The sequence below is a fragment of the Rhinoderma darwinii genome, chromosome 10 (assembly GCF_050947455.1).
Source record: "Rhinoderma darwinii isolate aRhiDar2 chromosome 10, aRhiDar2.hap1, whole genome shotgun sequence".
Classification (NCBI taxonomy): Eukaryota; Metazoa; Chordata; class Amphibia; order Anura; family Rhinodermatidae; genus Rhinoderma; species Rhinoderma darwinii.
Genome location: NC_134696.1, coordinates 86,328,642 through 86,348,424, shown reverse-complemented (window position 1 = coordinate 86,348,424; position 19,783 = coordinate 86,328,642). Strand labels below are relative to the sequence as shown.

At 41.7% G+C, this 19,783-nt stretch overlaps 1 protein-coding gene across 2 annotated transcripts in view; it reads right to left on the bottom strand.

Moving 5' to 3' along the window:
* The window catches only part of POLD1 (DNA polymerase delta 1, catalytic subunit), a 120,567-nt gene that overhangs the window by 48,402 nt on the left and 52,382 nt on the right, over positions 1–19,783 (bottom strand). The window contains exons 20-23 of one of the 2 annotated variants that reach the window (XM_075840166.1): positions 10,220–10,395; positions 6,863–7,015; positions 3,065–3,124; positions 1,466–1,568 (exon numbers count right to left, since the gene is read on the bottom strand). In XM_075840166.1, the coding sequence (XP_075696281.1) occupies positions 1,466–1,568; positions 3,065–3,124; positions 6,863–7,015; positions 10,220–10,395 (492 nt within the window). The remainder of the gene's footprint in view (positions 1–1,465; positions 1,569–3,064; positions 3,125–6,862; positions 7,016–10,219; positions 10,396–19,783) is intronic. The other variant, XM_075840167.1, reaches the window with a different exon arrangement.

The window sequence follows — 19,783 nt, the reverse complement described above, 5'->3', positions numbered from 1 at the left end:
GCAGTACCGCTCCATCCATATGGGGCGTGCACAGGGAAAGGCAGGTAAGCCCGTTATCGGGGTCAGTAGGGGTCCCAGGATTCGGATCCCCACCGATCAGATATTTGTCAACTATCCTGTGGATAGGTGATAAATATTGATTACGAGATTTACAAGTTTCATTGTAACAAACTTTTTATGTCAAAAATGGACGTTTTGATTCTAGTTGCCATGGCTACACCCAGGGACATGCATAGGTCTCTATTGTAAATGTGTTTCTTTTAGTGCAAAAAAACAAAAACACTACATTAACCCCTTAAGGACATGACCGAATTTGGCCTGGAGAACAGAAGAGGTTTTTTTTTGACATTTTCCTCTTTTTCATTTTTTGTTTGACAAAGCTGTGAGTGTTTTTTGCGGTACGAGTTGTTCTTTGTGTAGGTACTATTTTTGAGTACATTTGGATTATCGTTTAATTTATATACACATTTTTACTTTTGGCAAAAATGCTGACAAGAAAGCAGTTCCGCTGCAGTTTTCATTTACTTCTTTTGCATACCGCGTACACGGATCATAAATGACACTATAAATTTGTTGTTACGGCCTTCAGGATACCAAATATGTGTATATTATTTTATGTTTTGGGACTTATACCTAATAAAGTTTATTTATTGTAAAAAATGTGTATTTGCGAGTATATTTTGTGTACCCATTTTTATTTATCATCACTTTTATTTTTTATTTATCTATCATTTACTTTGTTTTAAAATCCCATAAGGGGATTTTTAATTTAGATTTTTTAAACTTTAATGTACTAGCATCTCTATTTTCTAGTACGTCAGCCTGTGTATGGCAGTTATTAGTGCATTTTTAAGTATGCTCTAATAAAGCAAAATATGGTCAGACAGCCCTGGGGTCCTTGAATGGACCCTGGGCTGTCTGCCCATATAAGGTATGTCCCTCGATCCGGTCACAGGGATTCCCTGTGACGCAATCAAAGGGGGGTTCCCCTTCTCATTTTCCCTTTGCCGCAATTAGCTTTGATAGCGGCACTGAAAGGGTTAACAACGGAGATCAGAGGTTTCTCTCATCTCCACCGTTAGAGCAGGGCTGAGGCTTTTTTATTAAAGCCATCGCCCTGTTCCTGATCGCACAGGCACACTTGCTGTGCTCGTGCGATCAGCATGACGTCTATGCTCATCATAATGCGACAAAGTCCAGCTGCTCACGACGAGCGTAGACATCAAGTATCTTCAACCAGTTAAAACTCATTATGTTTGGAAAACCAGAAATTCATGTTAATTGGTGAATTCGGGGTTATGTCGGTCAGTCAAATGATCGTTCCGTTGACACATATCTAACATATATAGCCATCTTGTGGGAGCGAGAACGACCGTTCATAATTAGCTTTATTTGTTGCGAAAAATAATTTCAATATTTTTATAGCTGTAGGAGGGAGGTGGTCTATTCATCTACGTTCTCTTACCTCAGATTTCATATATGCAGCAACTCCCTTGGCTGCCCCAATGATCACATAAGGGACTCTGTCTCCTAAGTTAGGAGCGCTGCCTGGATCTCTCTTTCGCATTCTGTACAAATAAAACCAGATACTGTGGTCAGAAGAAAGTCATGTGACTAACAAACCCGAATCACATAGAAAAATGTATAACGCAAAAACATAACAATTAACTCAATACTTAAAACCTATAGCCACCTTCGCGTCCCATTTTTTTCTTGCTCTAATGCACATATAATGAAAAACAAAGCAACATTGGAAATAGTTTTCACTAAAGATCTCCTTCCGTTTTGTGTGTACAGCTCCTGTACAGATACATGTGTCTCTATGGTAACAGACAATAAACAAACCCTGTGTAGTCTGATCCTGCAGTCATATTGCCATACATCTGCCCCATACTTCTATTTGTACCGTTACTTACAAACTTACAGAACATTTTATAGGTTAGCAAGGGGAAGAACACCAGAATCAAGATTCATAGGGTTTGCTAGTATTCTGTAACCATGGAAACACATAGGTCTGCATAGGAGCTGTAAACACAAAACGGAAGGAAAGATTTAATAAAAATGAAGCATCTTTGCAAATAGTCTTTATTATTTTGAATGCATTGTAACAATAAAAAAAATAATTGGTTGCAAAGGTGAACATGCCCTTTAAGAGATCATAGATGCGGATATAGCAGAATAGAATTAGTAACTGGTCTGATATTGGAACATACAGTGAATGGCTTTTACAGTTATCGGCTTTGCCCACAACACAAAAAGAAAAAATATTGTCCAATGTGTTATTAAAGAGGCATTTTCCCAAAAAATAAAAGCATGGCGGGTCAAGTATGGAAGTTTTTTGTTTTTTTTAGTAATTGTGATGTCTGGTAAATCCGCTACAAAAAATAAATAAATCAGTGGATGATCATATGTGGAACCATGACGTAAGTAGTGAAGACACTAGGCACTGTTCTAGCTGCTCAGTCTTGTTCTTGCATAGTAAGAAATCTGCACATGGATGCCCAAGGGAACCTGTCAACGGCTTCTCGTACGAGCAGTCAACGGAGCGCAAAGCATCATGACTAGATGGTCTCCACCCACACAGAAGCAACGGAGGTGGGTGCGAAAGGAAAGGTACTCAAGGTACTTGCCATACCACAAGGGAGGGGGCTGAGACACCTGGTCAGACCCATCTGAGGACTCTGTGCTTAGCAATCTGTAAACCATAGAATGAACAGGAAGAGCAAGCAATTTCCTTCATCTCTTGGGGAGGCACCGCTTAACTGCAGGAGCAATAGTCTGCTGTAACACGAGTAATATCTGCACTTTATATATTAGAGTCTGCTCAAGGTCGGATACACAATAAATGGTAAGTAACCGACAGCACACCACTTACACAGCAAGTAAAAGTTTATAACCTAATGTAAATTCAATATATTTAAGCAGATGATCACTACATAAAGTTGTGACTAGCTCTTTCTATAGCATTACAGCTTTACAAACAAAGAAAATAAATGGGAAAAAAATAAATAAATAAAAAAAAGATCAACTTTCAAGAGCGGGGAGAGAAGAACTGGAGACTGACCTGATAGAATGAGCAGTGACCGGCATCCAGCAGCTTGTATTGTATTGTAAGACATACAAGCTGCAGAAGACAAAACGGACCAAATTTTTGCTAATATTTTTATGAAAGGAATGTCTGCTAAAATGATAGAGCTACGTCTATGCCAGGGCTTTGGCGCAATGTAACAGAAAAAAAATAAATATATAAAAATACAGAGCAAAGTGGTATTGTGCATATTAAAAGGTAACTAGAATTTCCGAAAACTTCTGACAGGTCATAGTGACACGTCAGAAGTTTTAATCGGATGGAATCAGAGCATGTAGACCCCGACCGATCGCTTAAATGAAAATCAGCAGAAGAACTCGGTTTTTTTTCTCGGAAAGCCGATTGAACGGTGTATGGACTCAAAAGAAAGCCTATGAGCCCGTACACCGTTACATCGGATTTATGAAATAAGCCGACCAGAAACTAAAGCGGCTCAGCGCTCACCCAAGCGCTTTTGCTGCTTTGTTTTAGCAATCGCTGTGGTCTCATTGCTCTGACCCCCATTGACCAAAACTTCGGACATGTCACTATGTCATGTCAGAAGTTTTCTGAAAGTTTAGGTACCCTTTAACAGTAAATGAAGCTGATGGGCTTTCCAAAGTAAGTAAACCTAAGATATAGAGTTGTAGAATGTTGAATTCCGTGAATGTGTCATTCTTTTGGTCATACTGCAGGTGAGATGAGCAGAAAGTCTACACCACCTCTGAGATGGCAGAACGGCAACTCCAACTTCACTTACTTTCACGCACTGCAGTCACATGAACACAGTAATTCTGAAATCATCTTTTTACTCAAGGGAAAATATTGTAGAATCACTGTATATAGCTGCACAAATGGCCAGAAAAATATATGTGGAACACACGTCTTCTCATCTGGAGAACTAAGACAGCAAGGGGGTTTAAAAAAATATTCAACTTTATAATATTATAAAATATTCCATTCTCTAGATCGGTGATTCTCATCTGTTTTACCATGAGGAAACATTTCCCCCATCTTGAGGAACCCCTGCGATAAAGATATAGGTAACACCACAAAAAGCAGAAATTTCAGTTTTTTCATTCAATTCTTAAATACATGATGGGATTTTATAGTCTGGCTTTGTTTCTTTTACATAAAAAAATTAAGCTTGATCAATTTTTTGTTTTTGAACAGACAATCAACTCCCCTGACTCCACACAAACATGCAGGATGAGATCATCTGAGTATCCATGTTTATCACAATGGGGGTGGGGGTAATAAGATGCTGCCAGACGCCTCCAGCCAAGATCAAGTATGTTGAAATCCAACACACTCGATCCTTCTTTTTCCCAACCTCAGCCATTGGTCTGCCCCCATATACATTAGATCCTGGGCAGACCCCCACCTATTTGACCACTTCTCATCTACTGTGTGTTGGCAGCCTAAAGGGTAACTAAACTTTAAAAAGCCTTTAAAATCATAGGGACATGTCGGAAGATTTGATCGGTAGGGGTCCGACCACTGAGACCCCACCGATTATTAAAACAAAGCGGCAGAAGCGCTCAGGTGAGCGCTGTGCCGCTTAGTTTCTGATTTGCTTTCTATGGAAAGCCGAGCGAGCAGCGTACAGGCTCAACAGACTGTCTACGAGTCCGTACACTGCTTGCTTTGTATGCCGAGGAAAGGCGAAAAGAAACGAAGCGGCACAGCGCTCAGAAATTCTGCCGCTTCATTTTATCGATCAGTGGGGGTCTCAGTTCTCGGACCCCCACCAATCAAAACTTCTGACATGTTAAAAGTTTTTTCAAAATTTGGATACCCTTTAGGGGTTGTCCACTACCGGACAACTGATGACCTATTCACTGGATAGGTCATCAGTATTTGAACGGTGGGGGTCCGATACCCGGACCGGTCAGTTGCTCTGGCTGCCTCTGGGCACCGGACGTCAATGCCGGAAGCAGTTGGCTCCGGTCACGGATTAGCGGCCGAGTTGCCGTTTGGCAGCATGGGCGCTATGCAATGTACGGAGCCAACTACTTTCGGCTCTGTACATTGCATACTGTGCAAGGACATCTGGTGCCCGCAGGCAGCCGTAGCAACTGACCGGTCCGGGCGTCGGACCCCCACCGATCAAATACTGAAGACCTATCCAGTGAATAGGTCATCAGTTGTCCTGTAGTGGACAACCCCTTTAAGGCTTCTTAGGAGGCGGGACTCCACTGAATTGGCCATGAATTGCTGTAGTATTAGCGCTCGGGTGTGCTGGTGCTCTTTGAAGAGACACAGCTGATATGGGGTCTTACAGACTACGCTCCACGGAAAAAGTATCAAAATTAGCTCTCCTCCAGAGGAAGAAAAAACATTTCCCTAGTGCCACATACTGGAGGTAGATTCCCTGTAAGTCGATGTCTGACAAATAGAAGAGCTTTGAAACACAACTATAGACTTCAGCCAAGCCAGAGTCTCCTCCATAAGGAAGAAAAAACAAAACATCTGTAGACAACAGTTTCAGGGTTTTTGCCCCTCATCAGTACAGAGCAGGGTGCTGGCTGGCTGGGTGTGAGGCCTTTGACGTAGCGCTTAAGGGGTGCTGGTTCTTTTTAAATAGACACAGCGGGTATGGAGTCGTACAGGTAATGCTATATGGGAAAAGTCTGCAAATTAGCTCTTCTCTAGGAGGAGGGAAACAATCTCTAGTGCCACCTATTGAAGGTGGCATCCATGTAAGTCAGTCAATGTCAGACCCGTAGGAGTGCGTTGAAACACAACTAGGGATTTTAGTCAAGCCAGAGTCTCCTAATATTGTAACAGTACTGCGCCTCGTGAGTGACTTCAATGTTTAGCTACAGGGTAAAAAATAAAGTAGGCAGTTTTTTTTCCCCGTTTTTACAGCGTTGTTTGCAACTTTTCTTTTCCATAGGGAAACAATGACGTTGCCTACTAGTCGCAGTAATGCTGACATTTTACCAGGAATCACAAGTGATTCCATCTCGCTGTAGAGCCCTAAACTAAATTTAAAGAGTGGACTATTTTTTCTAAGTATTGTGGATGCCTATATTATAAATAGGTATCACCAATATCTACTGCCACCTACTGGTCAATTTATCATGAAATAAATTTAAATATAAATCAAATAATTAAATTTTAGGAAATTAATTACTGATAAGCAATTTGTGATGGGCATATAAGTAGATCATTGTGAGATCAGCTACTGGAAGTGATGACAGCCCTTCCTAAAGACAGTTGGTTTTCTAATAACTTGTCTCACATGAGAAAGAAAAAAAATAAATTGCTGAGTTCACGAGTAACAGGAGATTGAAATTGAGCAATGAGTGGCCGGCATCTAGTGGGTCACAGAAAGCCGGTGTAATTTTTAGCTCACGCTCTGAAATGTTTTTCCACACTCTTTTCTCCCCCACTAGGCAACTAGACACAGCTGCTCTGGGTGGGACAAGTTATTTCTGCGTTTCCCCTCCGTCACGGATCAGCGCATGCAGGCAGTGCTACAAGCTACGCTCTGATTTTTTTTTATTTTTTAGGAGGGGGTGAAAGAATACAGCTCTTCTTTGACAATAGAAACTTTCATTTCTGTAAATATAGTTGTCACTTTGGTAAAAGCTGGAGTTTATAATGCTACTATCCAGTCTGTTTAAAGGACACGCAGGCATCAGTGAGAACTATATACAGCGGGTTTCATGCCTCCATGGCAAAAGACAGCTTTGCATACAGAAAATACAGTATATTCACATAGGAAATTGGTAGATCCTATTAGGACAGCTGATAACGATATTATAAGATCCCACTATTATCGCTTACCTTTCTGCCAGCTCCACGTGAGCCTGCTTTCCTGCATACTCATCTGCAGTACGAGTCAGCTCTTTGGTAATAACTAACTGCGAGATGTCTATCCGATTACAGAGCAGATCAGAGATCACGTCTTTGGCATGTTCTACAGCTCCCATTGGGTCCCTACAAGTTTAAGTTGTTAAAAAAAAAAAAAAAAAAATAAGTGGGTAACTACAATGGGCTGCAGAGGGGCAACACATACCTAAATGCACAGCACTTTCAAGCTTTGGAAACATTATCCACAAATAAAATTGGGTTATAAATTCCTAGCACATAAAAAAAAATTCCCTGAGCTTTTTTTTTTTTTTTACAAAGTATTTTTATAAATATAGTTAAAGGGTACTTTATTCATTGCCTCTCCCCAAGCATCTAAAATAAAGCAACTTTGCAAATAGTCTTGATTATAAATATCTTACGGTTTTATATACATCTCCTATGCAGATCTTTGTGTCTCCATGGTTACAGACTACAAACAAACCCTGTAGTCTGATCCGGCAATCTTGTCTAAAATTCTCTTTGCCCCATTTTCTACTCTTTGCAGGTTATTAAGAGGACTGAGAAACAAGACAGCAGGATCAGACGACACACAGGGGTTGTAGTCTGATGCAAAGGTCTGCATAGGAGCTATATAAACAAAATGGTAGGATATTTTTTAAATCAAGACTTTTTGCTTCATTATTTTTTTGCATTGGACAAATATATAACATTGGCTGCAAAAGTGTCCAAATTATTGCTATATACCTATATTATTACTATTATATTTCATCCAGATCAAATGTATTAGAACAGCCAGGGAATAGCACGTGTGTCACTCTAAGGCAATGTTCACACATCGCGATTTGTTGCAGATATTTGTGCCAAAGCCAGAAGTGAATACAGGAGGAGAGAGAAGTATAAGCTCTCTCTTTATATTTCCCATTCCGTTTGAAACCACTTCTGGCTTTGGCTCAAAAATCTGCATCAAAATCTGCACCAAATCACGATGTGTGAACAATGGCCTTATAAGTCCCAGCATATTTTAGTTCAAGCAAACTGGTACTTCGAGTTTAGTCAGGGGAGATTGTTTGAACAACAACTATATAGCCAGATTTAGTAACTAAAGCCTAGTTCACATCTCACTATTGAACTACATTTAGGCCGGGTTCACATGGGGCGGATACGTTGCGTAAAAGCACACAGTGTATCCAACCTGAGCACCGGAGGACATTGGTGCGGTTTTTCGCCCGGAAACTGTGGTGCAGTTTTTTAACTAGAATATCCGCCGCAGAAAACGACTGCACTAATTGGCCTGCTAGCAGACGGGCCTCCTGGGATGACGTTTCATGGCGGTGACATGGGATGAAGTATCTTCCCAGGAGGCCGGACCAAAGACGGTTCATCCCATGTGACTGCCGCTACCGCCTGTGATTGCTATTTGTTGCGGATTTGTTGCAGCGATTACGCAAATACAATTGACATGTTGCGGAATAAAATTCCGCTCTGCCTAGTCTATGGTGATGAATGCCACTGCTAGAGCATCTGTCACAGCCTACGTTCAATGTATATGTTGGGAGTTCTTCCCGGTGTATACAACAAACTTAGGAAAATGAAGATGATGTGAACTAGGCCTAAACTCTCAAGACGGATGACGGTCACATGCGATATTTTATTACATGCAACTAATAACCACCACTATCAAATCTGGTGTATGCGGTGATCAACACTAACTTATGTCAGAGGTCGCACCAAATATATTTATATTTTCAGCCTATTTACTATTACATTTCATTTTCGCAAATTAAACATTTCTCCATAACTAAAAATCCTTCTTAAAGAGAACCTTTCAGAACTTCTTAAGTGTGACCTTACATGTTTTGTAGACCCCAAAAGAAAAATTATACACACAACTTTACGTTTCCACAGGTTGCTTTAATGCGAGCGTGTGCAAGTGACCTTTTGGCATACAATTTACATGATTACGTCTAAATACTTTTATGTAGCGCTGCAAAAACCTTTATGCTGCTATACTTTTTCTTTTGCAACAGAAGAAGTCAATGCGCAACAAAATCCAAATGTATGGCTTGTTTGCATAGAAAGAGAAATCTACATCCATTAAACGGATCCAAATAACCAAACAAATGCTAAACTATACTTATTTGATCAGTCCATTAAACAGAACCAAGTAAAGATGTAAATGTACACCAAAAATTTGCATCCCTCCTTTTGCCGTAAAACTTTTTTTTAACCGTTTATGATCTCAAATGGCTGGTGTGGTAATACTATGCATTGGAAAGGGCAAAAACTGTATGCAACATACAGACCATTGCACTTTTCTTTTAAGGGGAAGCATCACTTTATTTCATAACAGTTCTTAGAAACCACAGTCTTTAAAACATTTGCAAAAAAGAAAGTACACACTAATGCAATTGACAAAGTGTCAAATTCCCCATTCACGCCATGTGTGGGGGAAGGGTAGTGATAAGCCATGAGTGGCACATCCAGAGTAGTTGTCACATTTAGCCCCCCTTTTAAATTGCGATCCTCCTCTACACTATAGAGGAGGGAATAATAAATGACAGTGATGACAGAATCTGCATTGCCATTCTTCAGACCTCAGACATAAAGTGGACTTAAAGGGAAATTTCGTACCACCTACATTTTTTCCCTAATTAAAACAAGATCGTCAAACATAATCTTTTCTCCTAATCTGTTTTTCCATCTTGCTTGAGCTTCTGTTGACAGCATTTAGAGCCATGCTTTACAGCAGTCGCACGGACCATAAGAACCTGTGAACAGGAGGGGACCTATTGACTTCTATGGGAGAGTTTTCCAGGCATGCTCTTTGACCTGTGCAGAGGTCCTTGAGCAGGGAGGGGGAGGAGGGGAGCTGTGTCCATCACCTATTGTCAATGCTGGATCCTGTGTTATCTATATATCGGTGTTTCCTGTCCGTGTAATTCTGCCTGTGATAATGAGATGACTGCTGAGAAGTGATCTCTACAGAACAGGAAGGGTCAGTCTGTGAATCTATCATCTTTAGTAGAGATAATGCTTTAGAGAAAAAAAAAACCACCAAAAATTCTTAAACAATAGGATGAACAAAAAACATGATTTCAACCATATGTCATTTTCTGAGGACACATAAAATATTCTTGATTCCCTATATCCAATCACATGATAACCTTACTGATTAGCCTACCTATTCACTGTATAAGGAACCATCTATCTATTCACTCGTGAGAACACACATAAGACAAGCAGAAGTGGTGGCAGTCAGCTTTAAGAATCCATTAGGGTACAGCAGAAAGCGTATAAGTATACTGTATATAGGTATGCATGCTTGTCTACCTGTCAATCAGGATCTTCTGCAGACATGTGTTGATCAGATTGGCCACTAGGGGGCAGTTGTCTCGCCTTACAGTCTCTATTCCCTTGCAATCCATCTTATCATGGGTGGTTGCGCTGGATGAAAAGTAAAGACCAGCGTATCTCTTTTTGTTGATCAGCAGGTACGGAAAATATACCTACAATATATAATGATCATCAACGTTCAATTACCGTTTAATCAATGAACATAACGAATATCTTATATATGCGAGACATTTATGTGCAGACTATACTTCGGATGAATGAAAGCAACATTAACCATCGCAACAAAATTATATAGTACCGAACAGCAATTCCGCGAGTTGGCAGAGACTCCCAGCATCATAAAGGTCTATGATGCCAGGAGTCCCGTTCACCTGCACCGCGGTCGTGCCGGGAAATACAGCCGACACACAGACCGTTTTTCACGGCCCGAAATCCGTCGTGTGCAAGAGGTGTAAAAGCTATATATTTTTTTCAACCATCTGTTTCTTGCTCCAATGCACCTGAAAAAAAGTGTAAAAATAAAGAAACTTTGCAAATGGTCTTAAAAATCTTTTCTCATACTGTCTGTAGACTAGTAAAAGCAGAGGGCTGATAGAATAGCGTAACCCATGACTGCACACAGGGGTAGTTAGTAATCGGTTTCCATGGAGAGACATAGTCCTGCATTAGAGCTGTATACACAAAAGAGTATTTGCAAAGCTGCTTTTTGCCCTCTTTTTAGATGTATAGCAGAAATGACATAAATGGTATAATGGTATATGAGGTAATCCTCATATTTCTGAGATGCTGCTTGTCAACTTTTAGCTTTTCACAACTCAAGGAGTGGCAGTGGCTTAAAAGGGTAAGTGAGGAAGAACAATGGACTCAGAACCCTTTCTAGTGATTGGTGTGGGGTCTCAGCAATCAGACGTCCCTTATCCTGTGGATGATAAATGTTGATCTTGGTAAAACTCCTTTAACCCCTTAGCGCACCAGGACGTACCGGTACGTCCTGCATTGAAGTGCTTTAAGGCACAGGGACGTACCGGTGCGTCCTGGCTAAAAACTGTCACCCTGTCAAAGGACAAGGTGACAGAACTGTGCCGTCAACTGTTTATGACAGTTGATCGGCACAGTAAGACGGCAGGGGACCATTCACAGCGGTCTCCTGCCGGCGATCGCTGTGATTGGTCAGTCAAAGCAGACTGACCAATCACAGCTCTATGACGTGTGTATGTGATGACGCTGGCTCAGAAGCTGAGCCAGCGTTATCACCGCCGGGAATCAGCTGCCCGACGCCCCTCTGCAACGGCCAGGACCGGAGCTAGGCTCCGATCCGGCCGATTAACCCCTTCGATGCATCGATAAACGTGATCGATGCATCGAAGTGGCTTGTAGCCCTGTCGGCAACCACGATGGTTGCCACGGGCGCGGGTGTCAGCTGTTTGTCACAGCTGACATCGTGCCCTAACGGCCAGGACCGGAGCAAGGCTCCGATCCGGCCGATTAACCCCTTAGATGCAGCTATCGCTGCATCTAAGTGATTAGATCGTACCCTATAGTTGCTAATAACAACCATCGGCACCCGCGAGTGTTCTGATGGTTGCTATGGCAACCATAGCCTAACAATCGCTTCCTAGTACGGAAGCCTATTAGGCCCCGCCGGGAGGCGAAGCCTAATAGGCTTGCTGTCAGTGAATAGCTGACAGCTCTAATACACTGCACTATGTAGGTAGTGCAGTGTATTAGAATAGCGATCAGGGCTTCATGCCTTCAAGTTCCCTAGTGGGACAAAAGTAAAAGTTAAAACAAGTTAATAAAAATGTTGTAAAAAAGTAAAAAAAAAATAAGTTTCATGTTAAAAAACACTATAACAGCCTTTTTTCCTATAATAAGTCTTTTATTATAGGAAAAACCAAAAAACATAAATAAAAGTACACATATGTGGTATCCCCGCGTCCGTAACGACCCAAACTATAAAAATATCACGCTATTTTACCCGTACGGTGAACACCGTAAAAAAATTAAATAAAAAACTATTCCAGAATCGCTTTTTGTTAGTCACTACCCCTTGCAAAACAGAATAAAAAAAGGGATCTAAAAATTGCATGTACCCCAAAATTATACCATTAAAAAACGCAGCCCGTCCCGCAAAAAACAAGCCCTCCCGCAGCTTTTTTGACGGAAAAATAAAAATGTTATGGCTCTCAGAATCTGGTGACACCAAAAATAAATTATTTGAAACAAAAGTGATTTTATCGTGCAGACGCTGCAAAACTTAAGAAAAACGATATATATATATGGTATCGCCGTAATCATACCGACCCGCAGAATAACGTAAAATTGTCATTCATAGCGCATGGCGAACGCCGTAAAAAAAATAATAATAAAAATCATCAGAATTGCAGGTTTTTGGTCACCTTGCTTGCCAAAAAAATTTAATACAAAGTGATCAAAAAATCGCATGTACCCCAAAATGGTGCTAATGAGATCTACAGATTGTCCCGCAACAAATAAGCCCTCACCCAGCTCCAGTGAAAAAAAATAAAGACGTTTTGGCTCTCAGAATATGGCGATGCAAAATGTGCAGAGTGTCCAAAAGCGGATAATATCGGGCGCCATTTATCAGTGCAACACCGGCCACGTCTGCGGATTATTATTTATTTACCGCATTATTATACTCTCTTATTATACCCCTGATGTTCTCCACACAGCTTACATATGCCCCCACATCATAAACTGAAATACCAGCAATACCCCAAACAAAACAACTAGCGAGCAAAATCCACGCTCCAAAAGCCAAATGGTGCGCCCTGCAGCGTGCCCAAGCAGCAGTGTACGTCCACATATATGGCATCGCCATACCCGGGAGAACCCGCTTAACAGTTTGAGGTATTTGTCTTCAGTGGCACGAACTGGGCACAAAATATTGTGCACTAAAATGGCACATACCTGTGGAAATTTGCAATTTTCACTTTGCACCATCCACTGAGCATTCATTTCTAATAGAAAAAAAAAAAACCTGTGTGGTCAAAATGCTCACTACACCCGTTAATAAAATGCCTTCAGGGGTGCAGTTTCCAAAATGGGGGTCACTACTTGGGGGTTTGTTTTACTATTTGACCCCAGAGCCCTGCCGTTGTGGGCTAATGCTGCGAAAATCACCAAAATTGGTCTCACATGCGCCTTTCACTCCTAAGCCGTCATATGTCCAGGCAAATGATAAATGCCTTGAGGGGTGTAGTTTACCAAATGGGGTCACTTTTGCCGGGTTTGCAGTATTTTGGCCCCTCAGTGGCTTTTCAAATGTGACATGGGGCCGCAAACCATTCCAGCAAAACTTGAGCTCCAAAAGTCAAATGGCGCTCCGTCCTTTCTAACTTCCGCCATGTGTCCAAACAGCAGTTTATTACCACATATGGGGTATTGCTGTGCTCAGAAGAGTTTGCTTTACAAATATTGGGGTGTGTTTTCTCCTTTATCTGTTGTAAAAATGAAAAAATCTGAGCTAAAACGACATTTTATTAGAAAAAATTTAGATTTTCAATTTCACGGCATAATTCCCATAGATTCAGCAAAAACCGTGTAGGGTCCAAATGCTAACTATACCCCAAGAAAAATTCCTTGAGGGGTGTAGTTTCCAAAATGGGGTCACTTTTGGGGAGTTTCCACTGTTATGGTCCCTTCAGGGCTTTGCAAACACGGCATGGCACCGAAAACCATTCCAGCAAAATCTGCGCTCCAAAATCCAAATGGCCCTCCTTCCCTTCTGAGCCCCGCTGTGGGTCCAAACAGCAGTTTATTACCACATATGGGGTATTGCCGTAATCGGGAGACATTGCTTTACAAATGTTGGGGTGCTTTTTCTCCTTTATTCCTTGTAAAATCTAAAACATTGTATGTTTTTCCAGAAAAAAAGTAGATTTTCATTTTCACAGACCAGTTCCAATAAATTTAGCAAAAAATCTGTGGGCTAAAAATGCTAAATATAACTCTTGAAAAAATCCTTGAGGGGTGTAGTTTCCAAAATGGGGTCACTTTTGGGGAGTTTCCACTGTTATGGTCCCTCCAGGGCTTTGCAAACACGACATGGCACCGAAAACCATTCCAGCAAAATCTGCGCTCCAAAATCCAAATGGCCCTAGTTCCCTTCTGAGCCCTGCCGTGGGTCCAAACAGCAGTTTATTACCACATATGGGGTATTGCCGTAATCGGGAGACATTGCTTTACAAATGTTGGGGTGCTTTTTCTCCTTTATTCCTTGTAAAAACGAAAACATCGTATGTTTTTTCAGAAAAAAAGTAGATTTTCATTTTCACAGACAAGTTCCAATAAATTTAGCAAAAAACCTGTGGGCTAAAAATGCTAACTATACCCCTAGAAAAATTCCTTCAGGGGTGTAGTTTCCAAAATCGGGTCACTTTTGGGGGGTTTCCATTGTTTTGGCACCACAAGACCTCTTCAAACCTGACATGGTGCCTAAAATATATTCTAATAAAATAGAGGCCCCAAAATCCACCAGGTGCTCCTTTGCTTCTGAGGCCGGTGTTTCGGTCCTTTACCGCACTAGGACCACATGTGGGATATTTCTAAAAATTGCAGAATCTGGGCAATAAATATTGAGTTACATTTCTCGGGTAAAACATTCTGTGTTACAGAAAAAACTGTATTACAAATGAATTTAGTAAAAAAAAATTGAAATTTGTAAATTTCACCTCTACTTTGCTTTATTTCTTGTGAAATGCCTAAAGGGTTCAAATAATTTCTGAATGCTGTTTTGAGTACTTTAAGGGGTGCAGTTTTTAAAATGGGGTGTTTTATAGGGGGTTTCTAATATATAAGGCCCTCAAAGCCACTTCAGAACTGAACTGGTCCCTGAAAAAATAGCCTTTTGAAATTTTCTTGAAAATATGATAAATTGCTGCTAAAGTTATAAGCCTTGTAACGTCCTAGAAAAATAAAAGCACGTTCAAAAAACAATGCAAACATAAAGTAGACATATAGGAAATGTTAACTAGTAACTATTTTGTGTGGTATAACTATCTGTTTTACAAGCAGATACATTACAATTTAGAAAAATGCAGATTTTTGCAAATTTTCTCTAAATTTTGGTGTTTTTTACAAATAAATATTGAATTTAACGGCAAAATTTTTTCAGTATCATAAAGTCCAATGTGTCACGAGAAAACAATCTCAGAATCGCTTGGATAGGTAAAAGCATTCCGGAGTTATTACCACATAAAGTAACACATGTCAGATTTGAAAAAATAGGCTGTGTCCTTAAGGCCAAAACAGGCTGTGTCCTTAAGGGGTTAAAGAGGCTTTGTCACCAGATTATAAGTGCCCTGTCTCCTACATAATCTGATCGGCGCTGTAATGTAGATAACAACAGTGGTTTTTATTTTGAAAAACTATCATTTTTGAGCAAGTTATGAGCTAGTTTAGATTTATGCTAATGAGTTTCTCAATAGACAACTGGGCGTGTTTTTACTTTTTACCAACTGGGTGTTGTACAGAGAAGTGTATGAGGCTGACCAATCAGTGACCAATCAGCGTCCTGCACTTCTCATTGTTCCAGCCCAGCTTCTTTCACTGCACAATCACACTGTGCTGTGGATCATACTGGGCTGGAACAATAAGAAGTGTATGACGCTGATTAGTCACTGATTGGTCAGCCTCATACACTTCTCTGTACAACACCCAGTTGGTAAAAAGTAAAAACACGCCCAGTTGTCTATTGAGAAACTCATTAGCATAAATCTAAACTAGCTCATAACTTGCTCAAAAATGAGTTTTTCAAAATAAAAACCACTGCTGTTATCTACATTACAGCGCCAATCAGATTATGTAGAAGACAGGGCACTTATAATCTGGTGACAAAGCCTCTTTAAGTTTCATGTAGTTCCCTTAAAGGACAGATATATGAAAAAGAAATAAAACACTAACACCATCAATTCTGTAACTGTAGATACAATTATTTTAGTTAACGCTCCATTCATATCCCAGGATATAAACCAAGGAACGGCAAGGTAAGCCCTTTCTCGGGATCAGTGCGGGTCCCAGTGGTCGGACCCCTACCGATCATATATTTATCCCCTATCCTGTCAATAGGTGATACATTTTGTTTATGGTAAAACCCCTTTGGTTAGACTGGATCACGTTAACAAAAATAGTTGTCCTACCTACAGTTACAGAATTGATGGTGTTAGTGTTTTATTTCTAAAAATATATTTTCTTTAAGGGAACTACATGGAGCTTAAAGGGGTTAATAATGTATTGCGTAAAGAGGCTCTGGCACCACATTATAAGTGGCCTATATTGTACATAATCTGATCGGCGCTGTAATGTAGATTACAGCAGTGTTTTTTATTTAGAAAAACGATCATTTTTGACAGTTATGACCTATTTTAGCTTTATGCTAATGAGTTTCTCAATGGACAACTGGGCGTGTTTTACTTTATGGCCAAGTGGGCGTTGTACAGAGGAGTGTATGACGCTGACCAATCAGTGACCAATCAGCGTCATACACTTCTCTCCATTCATTTATAGAGCAGATAGCGATATAGCTATATCACTATGTGCAGCTACATAAACACACTATAACGTTACTGCAGTGTCCTGACAATGAATATACATGACCTCCAGCCAGGACGTCATGTGTATTCAGAATCCTGACCACTTCTGTAGCGTCTCTGTGATTTGCAGCACAGCACAGCGAGATCTCGCTGTAAATGACTGTTTACAGCAGGGGCCTCAAACTCGGCCGGGTAAGTGGGCCGCATATAGAAAAAATGGGAAGTCGACGGGCCGCATTACTTTCAAATTTGATACAATACAAAATTATTGTTAATCAATTAGTTATTTGAACTACTATAACACTATATTACTATAATACTACACTACATTACTATAATAATACCGCTAGGTTTAAAATTTGAGATATTTCTCCACGTGCTTATTTCAACAATCCAGCTTTCCAGTTTAATTGTCGCTAAATGCAGTCCGGCGGCTCAGTTAGCACACGTGTCAAGATTGGGCAGCCCCTTTTTAGATGCTGCCACAGTGCCCTCTGCAGATGCTGCCACAGTGCCCTCTGCAGATGCTGCCACAGTGCCCTCTGCAGATGCTGCCACAGTGCCCTCTGCAGATGCTGCCACAGTGCCCTCTGCAGATGCTGCCACAGTGCCCTCTGCAGATGCTGCCACAGTGCCCTCTGCAGATGCTGCCACAGTGCCCTCTGCAGATGCTGCCACAGTGCCCTCTGCAGATGCTGCCACAGTGCCCTCTGCAGATGCTGCCACAGTGCCCTCTGCAGATGCTGCCACAGTGCCCTCTGCAGATGCTGCCACAGTGCCCTCTGCAGATGCTGCCACAGTGATGTCAGGGGCTTGCCCAGAGCTGGAGTCCCGGAGCAGAGCCGCTTCTGGCACTCTGCCTGGGATTCCAGCTCTGCTCCTGACATCACTGTCCATATATGGACAAAGATGTCAGAGGCAACCCCAGAGCTGGAGTCCCAGGCAGAGCTAGTAGGCTCTTCCTGGGACTCCAGCTGTGCTCCTGACATCACTGGGACTCCTGCTCTGGGGAAGCCCCTGACATCATTGTCGATGTATGGACAGCGATGTCAGAGGCTTCCCCAGAGTCCCGGAGCAGAGCCGATAATATGGCTCTGCCCGGGACTCTGCTCTGGGGAAGACCCTGACACACTGTCCATATATGGGCTGCGATGTCAGGGTAGGGAATTCCGCAGCGTCCCGGAGCAGAGCCTATACTAGCGCTCTGCCCGGGACTCCGCTCTGGGGAAGACCCTGACACACTGTCCACATATGGGCAGCGATGTCAGGGAATTCCACAGAGTCCCGGAGCAGAGCCTGTACTAGCGCTCTGCCCGGTACTCCGGCTCTGGGGAAGCCCCAGACATCGCTGTTCATATGTGGACAGAGATGTCAGGGAATTCCACAGAGTCCAGGAACAGAGCCGACACCAGCGCTCTGCTCCGCTCAAGACCCTGACAGACTGTCCATATATGGGCAGCGATGTCAGGGAATTCCACAGAGTCCCGGGCAGAGCCTGTACTAGCGCTCTGCCCGCGACTCTGGCTCTGGGGAAGCCCCAGACATCGCTGTTCATATGTGGACAGCGATGTCAGGGAATTCCAGAGTCTCGGAGCAGAGCCGATACTAGCGGCTGTGTGTCCCGCGGGCCGCAGAGGACAGCCCCAGGGGCCGCATGCGGCCCGCGGGCCGTGTGCTTGAGACCCCTGGTTTACAGTGTAATCTCGCGAGACTACTCCTGCTATGCTGTAAATCACAGAGACGCTACAGAAGTGTCAGGATTTTGAATACACATGACGTCCTGGCTGGAGGTAATGCATATTCATTGTCCGGACACTGCAGTAATGTTATAGTGTGTTTATGTAGCTGCACATAGTGATATAGCTATATCGCTATTTGCAGTGTAAATGAATGGAGAGAAGTGTATGACGCTGATTGGTCACTGATTGGTCAGCGTCATACACTCCTCTGTACAACGCCCACTTGGCCATAAAGTAAAACACGCCCAGTTGTCCATTGAGAAACTCATTAGCATAAAGCTAAAATAGGTCATAACTCCGTCAAAAATGATAGTTTTTCTAAATAAAACACACTGCTGTTATCTACATTACAGCGCCGATCACATCATGTACAATATAGGCCACTTATAATGTGGTGACAAAGCCTCTTTAAGTATTTGTTAAATGGGGGGGCTTTATACACTGTGAATGTATTCTGGTAATGCATGGTTTATTATAAATATTGTCAGTGGGGAATGCCCTGCAATCAGTTTGTATGTAAAAATGTATGCGATCTCTATATTTTTCATAAAAATTGAATGTTTTAAATAATGCATTGATTATCGAGGATGGGATATTGTCCCACACAGACAGAATTTTGGAGGTGTAGAAGTTAACCCCTTAATACCACAATTGTTTTACAGAATAACCAGACACTTTATCGCAATTTTATGCTCATGCTAGTTACACTGTTCAGCTCTGCGTTGGCGGCTCCGGTAGAAGCCTCCGTCGCAGATCTGGCTGGGTTTACCGTAGACAATAGCGCAGCATACTGCGCTATCGTGTCCGGTAAAATCACAGAAAGCCGACGGAACCTATTAAAGTCAATGTGTTCCGGTGGTTCTGTTATTCCCTTGTTCTGCTCCTCTGACGGAACAGCAGAACGCAGGCGTGAACAGGGCCTTAGAAGTGTTGTATTTTTCATATGCTATTAAAGTAATTTTCGAGATGAATAAAGCTTTGGGGATTTTTTAATGTAATTGTTGAAATGTAAACAAATTTTTAAATCACCTAGAGAAACCCTATACACAAAATTCATTAAATGTTGTCATTAGACAGAACGAAAAAAAACGAAACCGTAAATAAAATTAAAAAAAACGGCACTAAAGCCCATTAACTACCGCTGTAAAAATACATCATGCGGGTTTTAAGGGGTTAAAGGCAATAGCGCAGTGGAAAAAGTTCATGTTTTGGAAACGGATGACCAGATGAATTCTGCATGCTTGAGT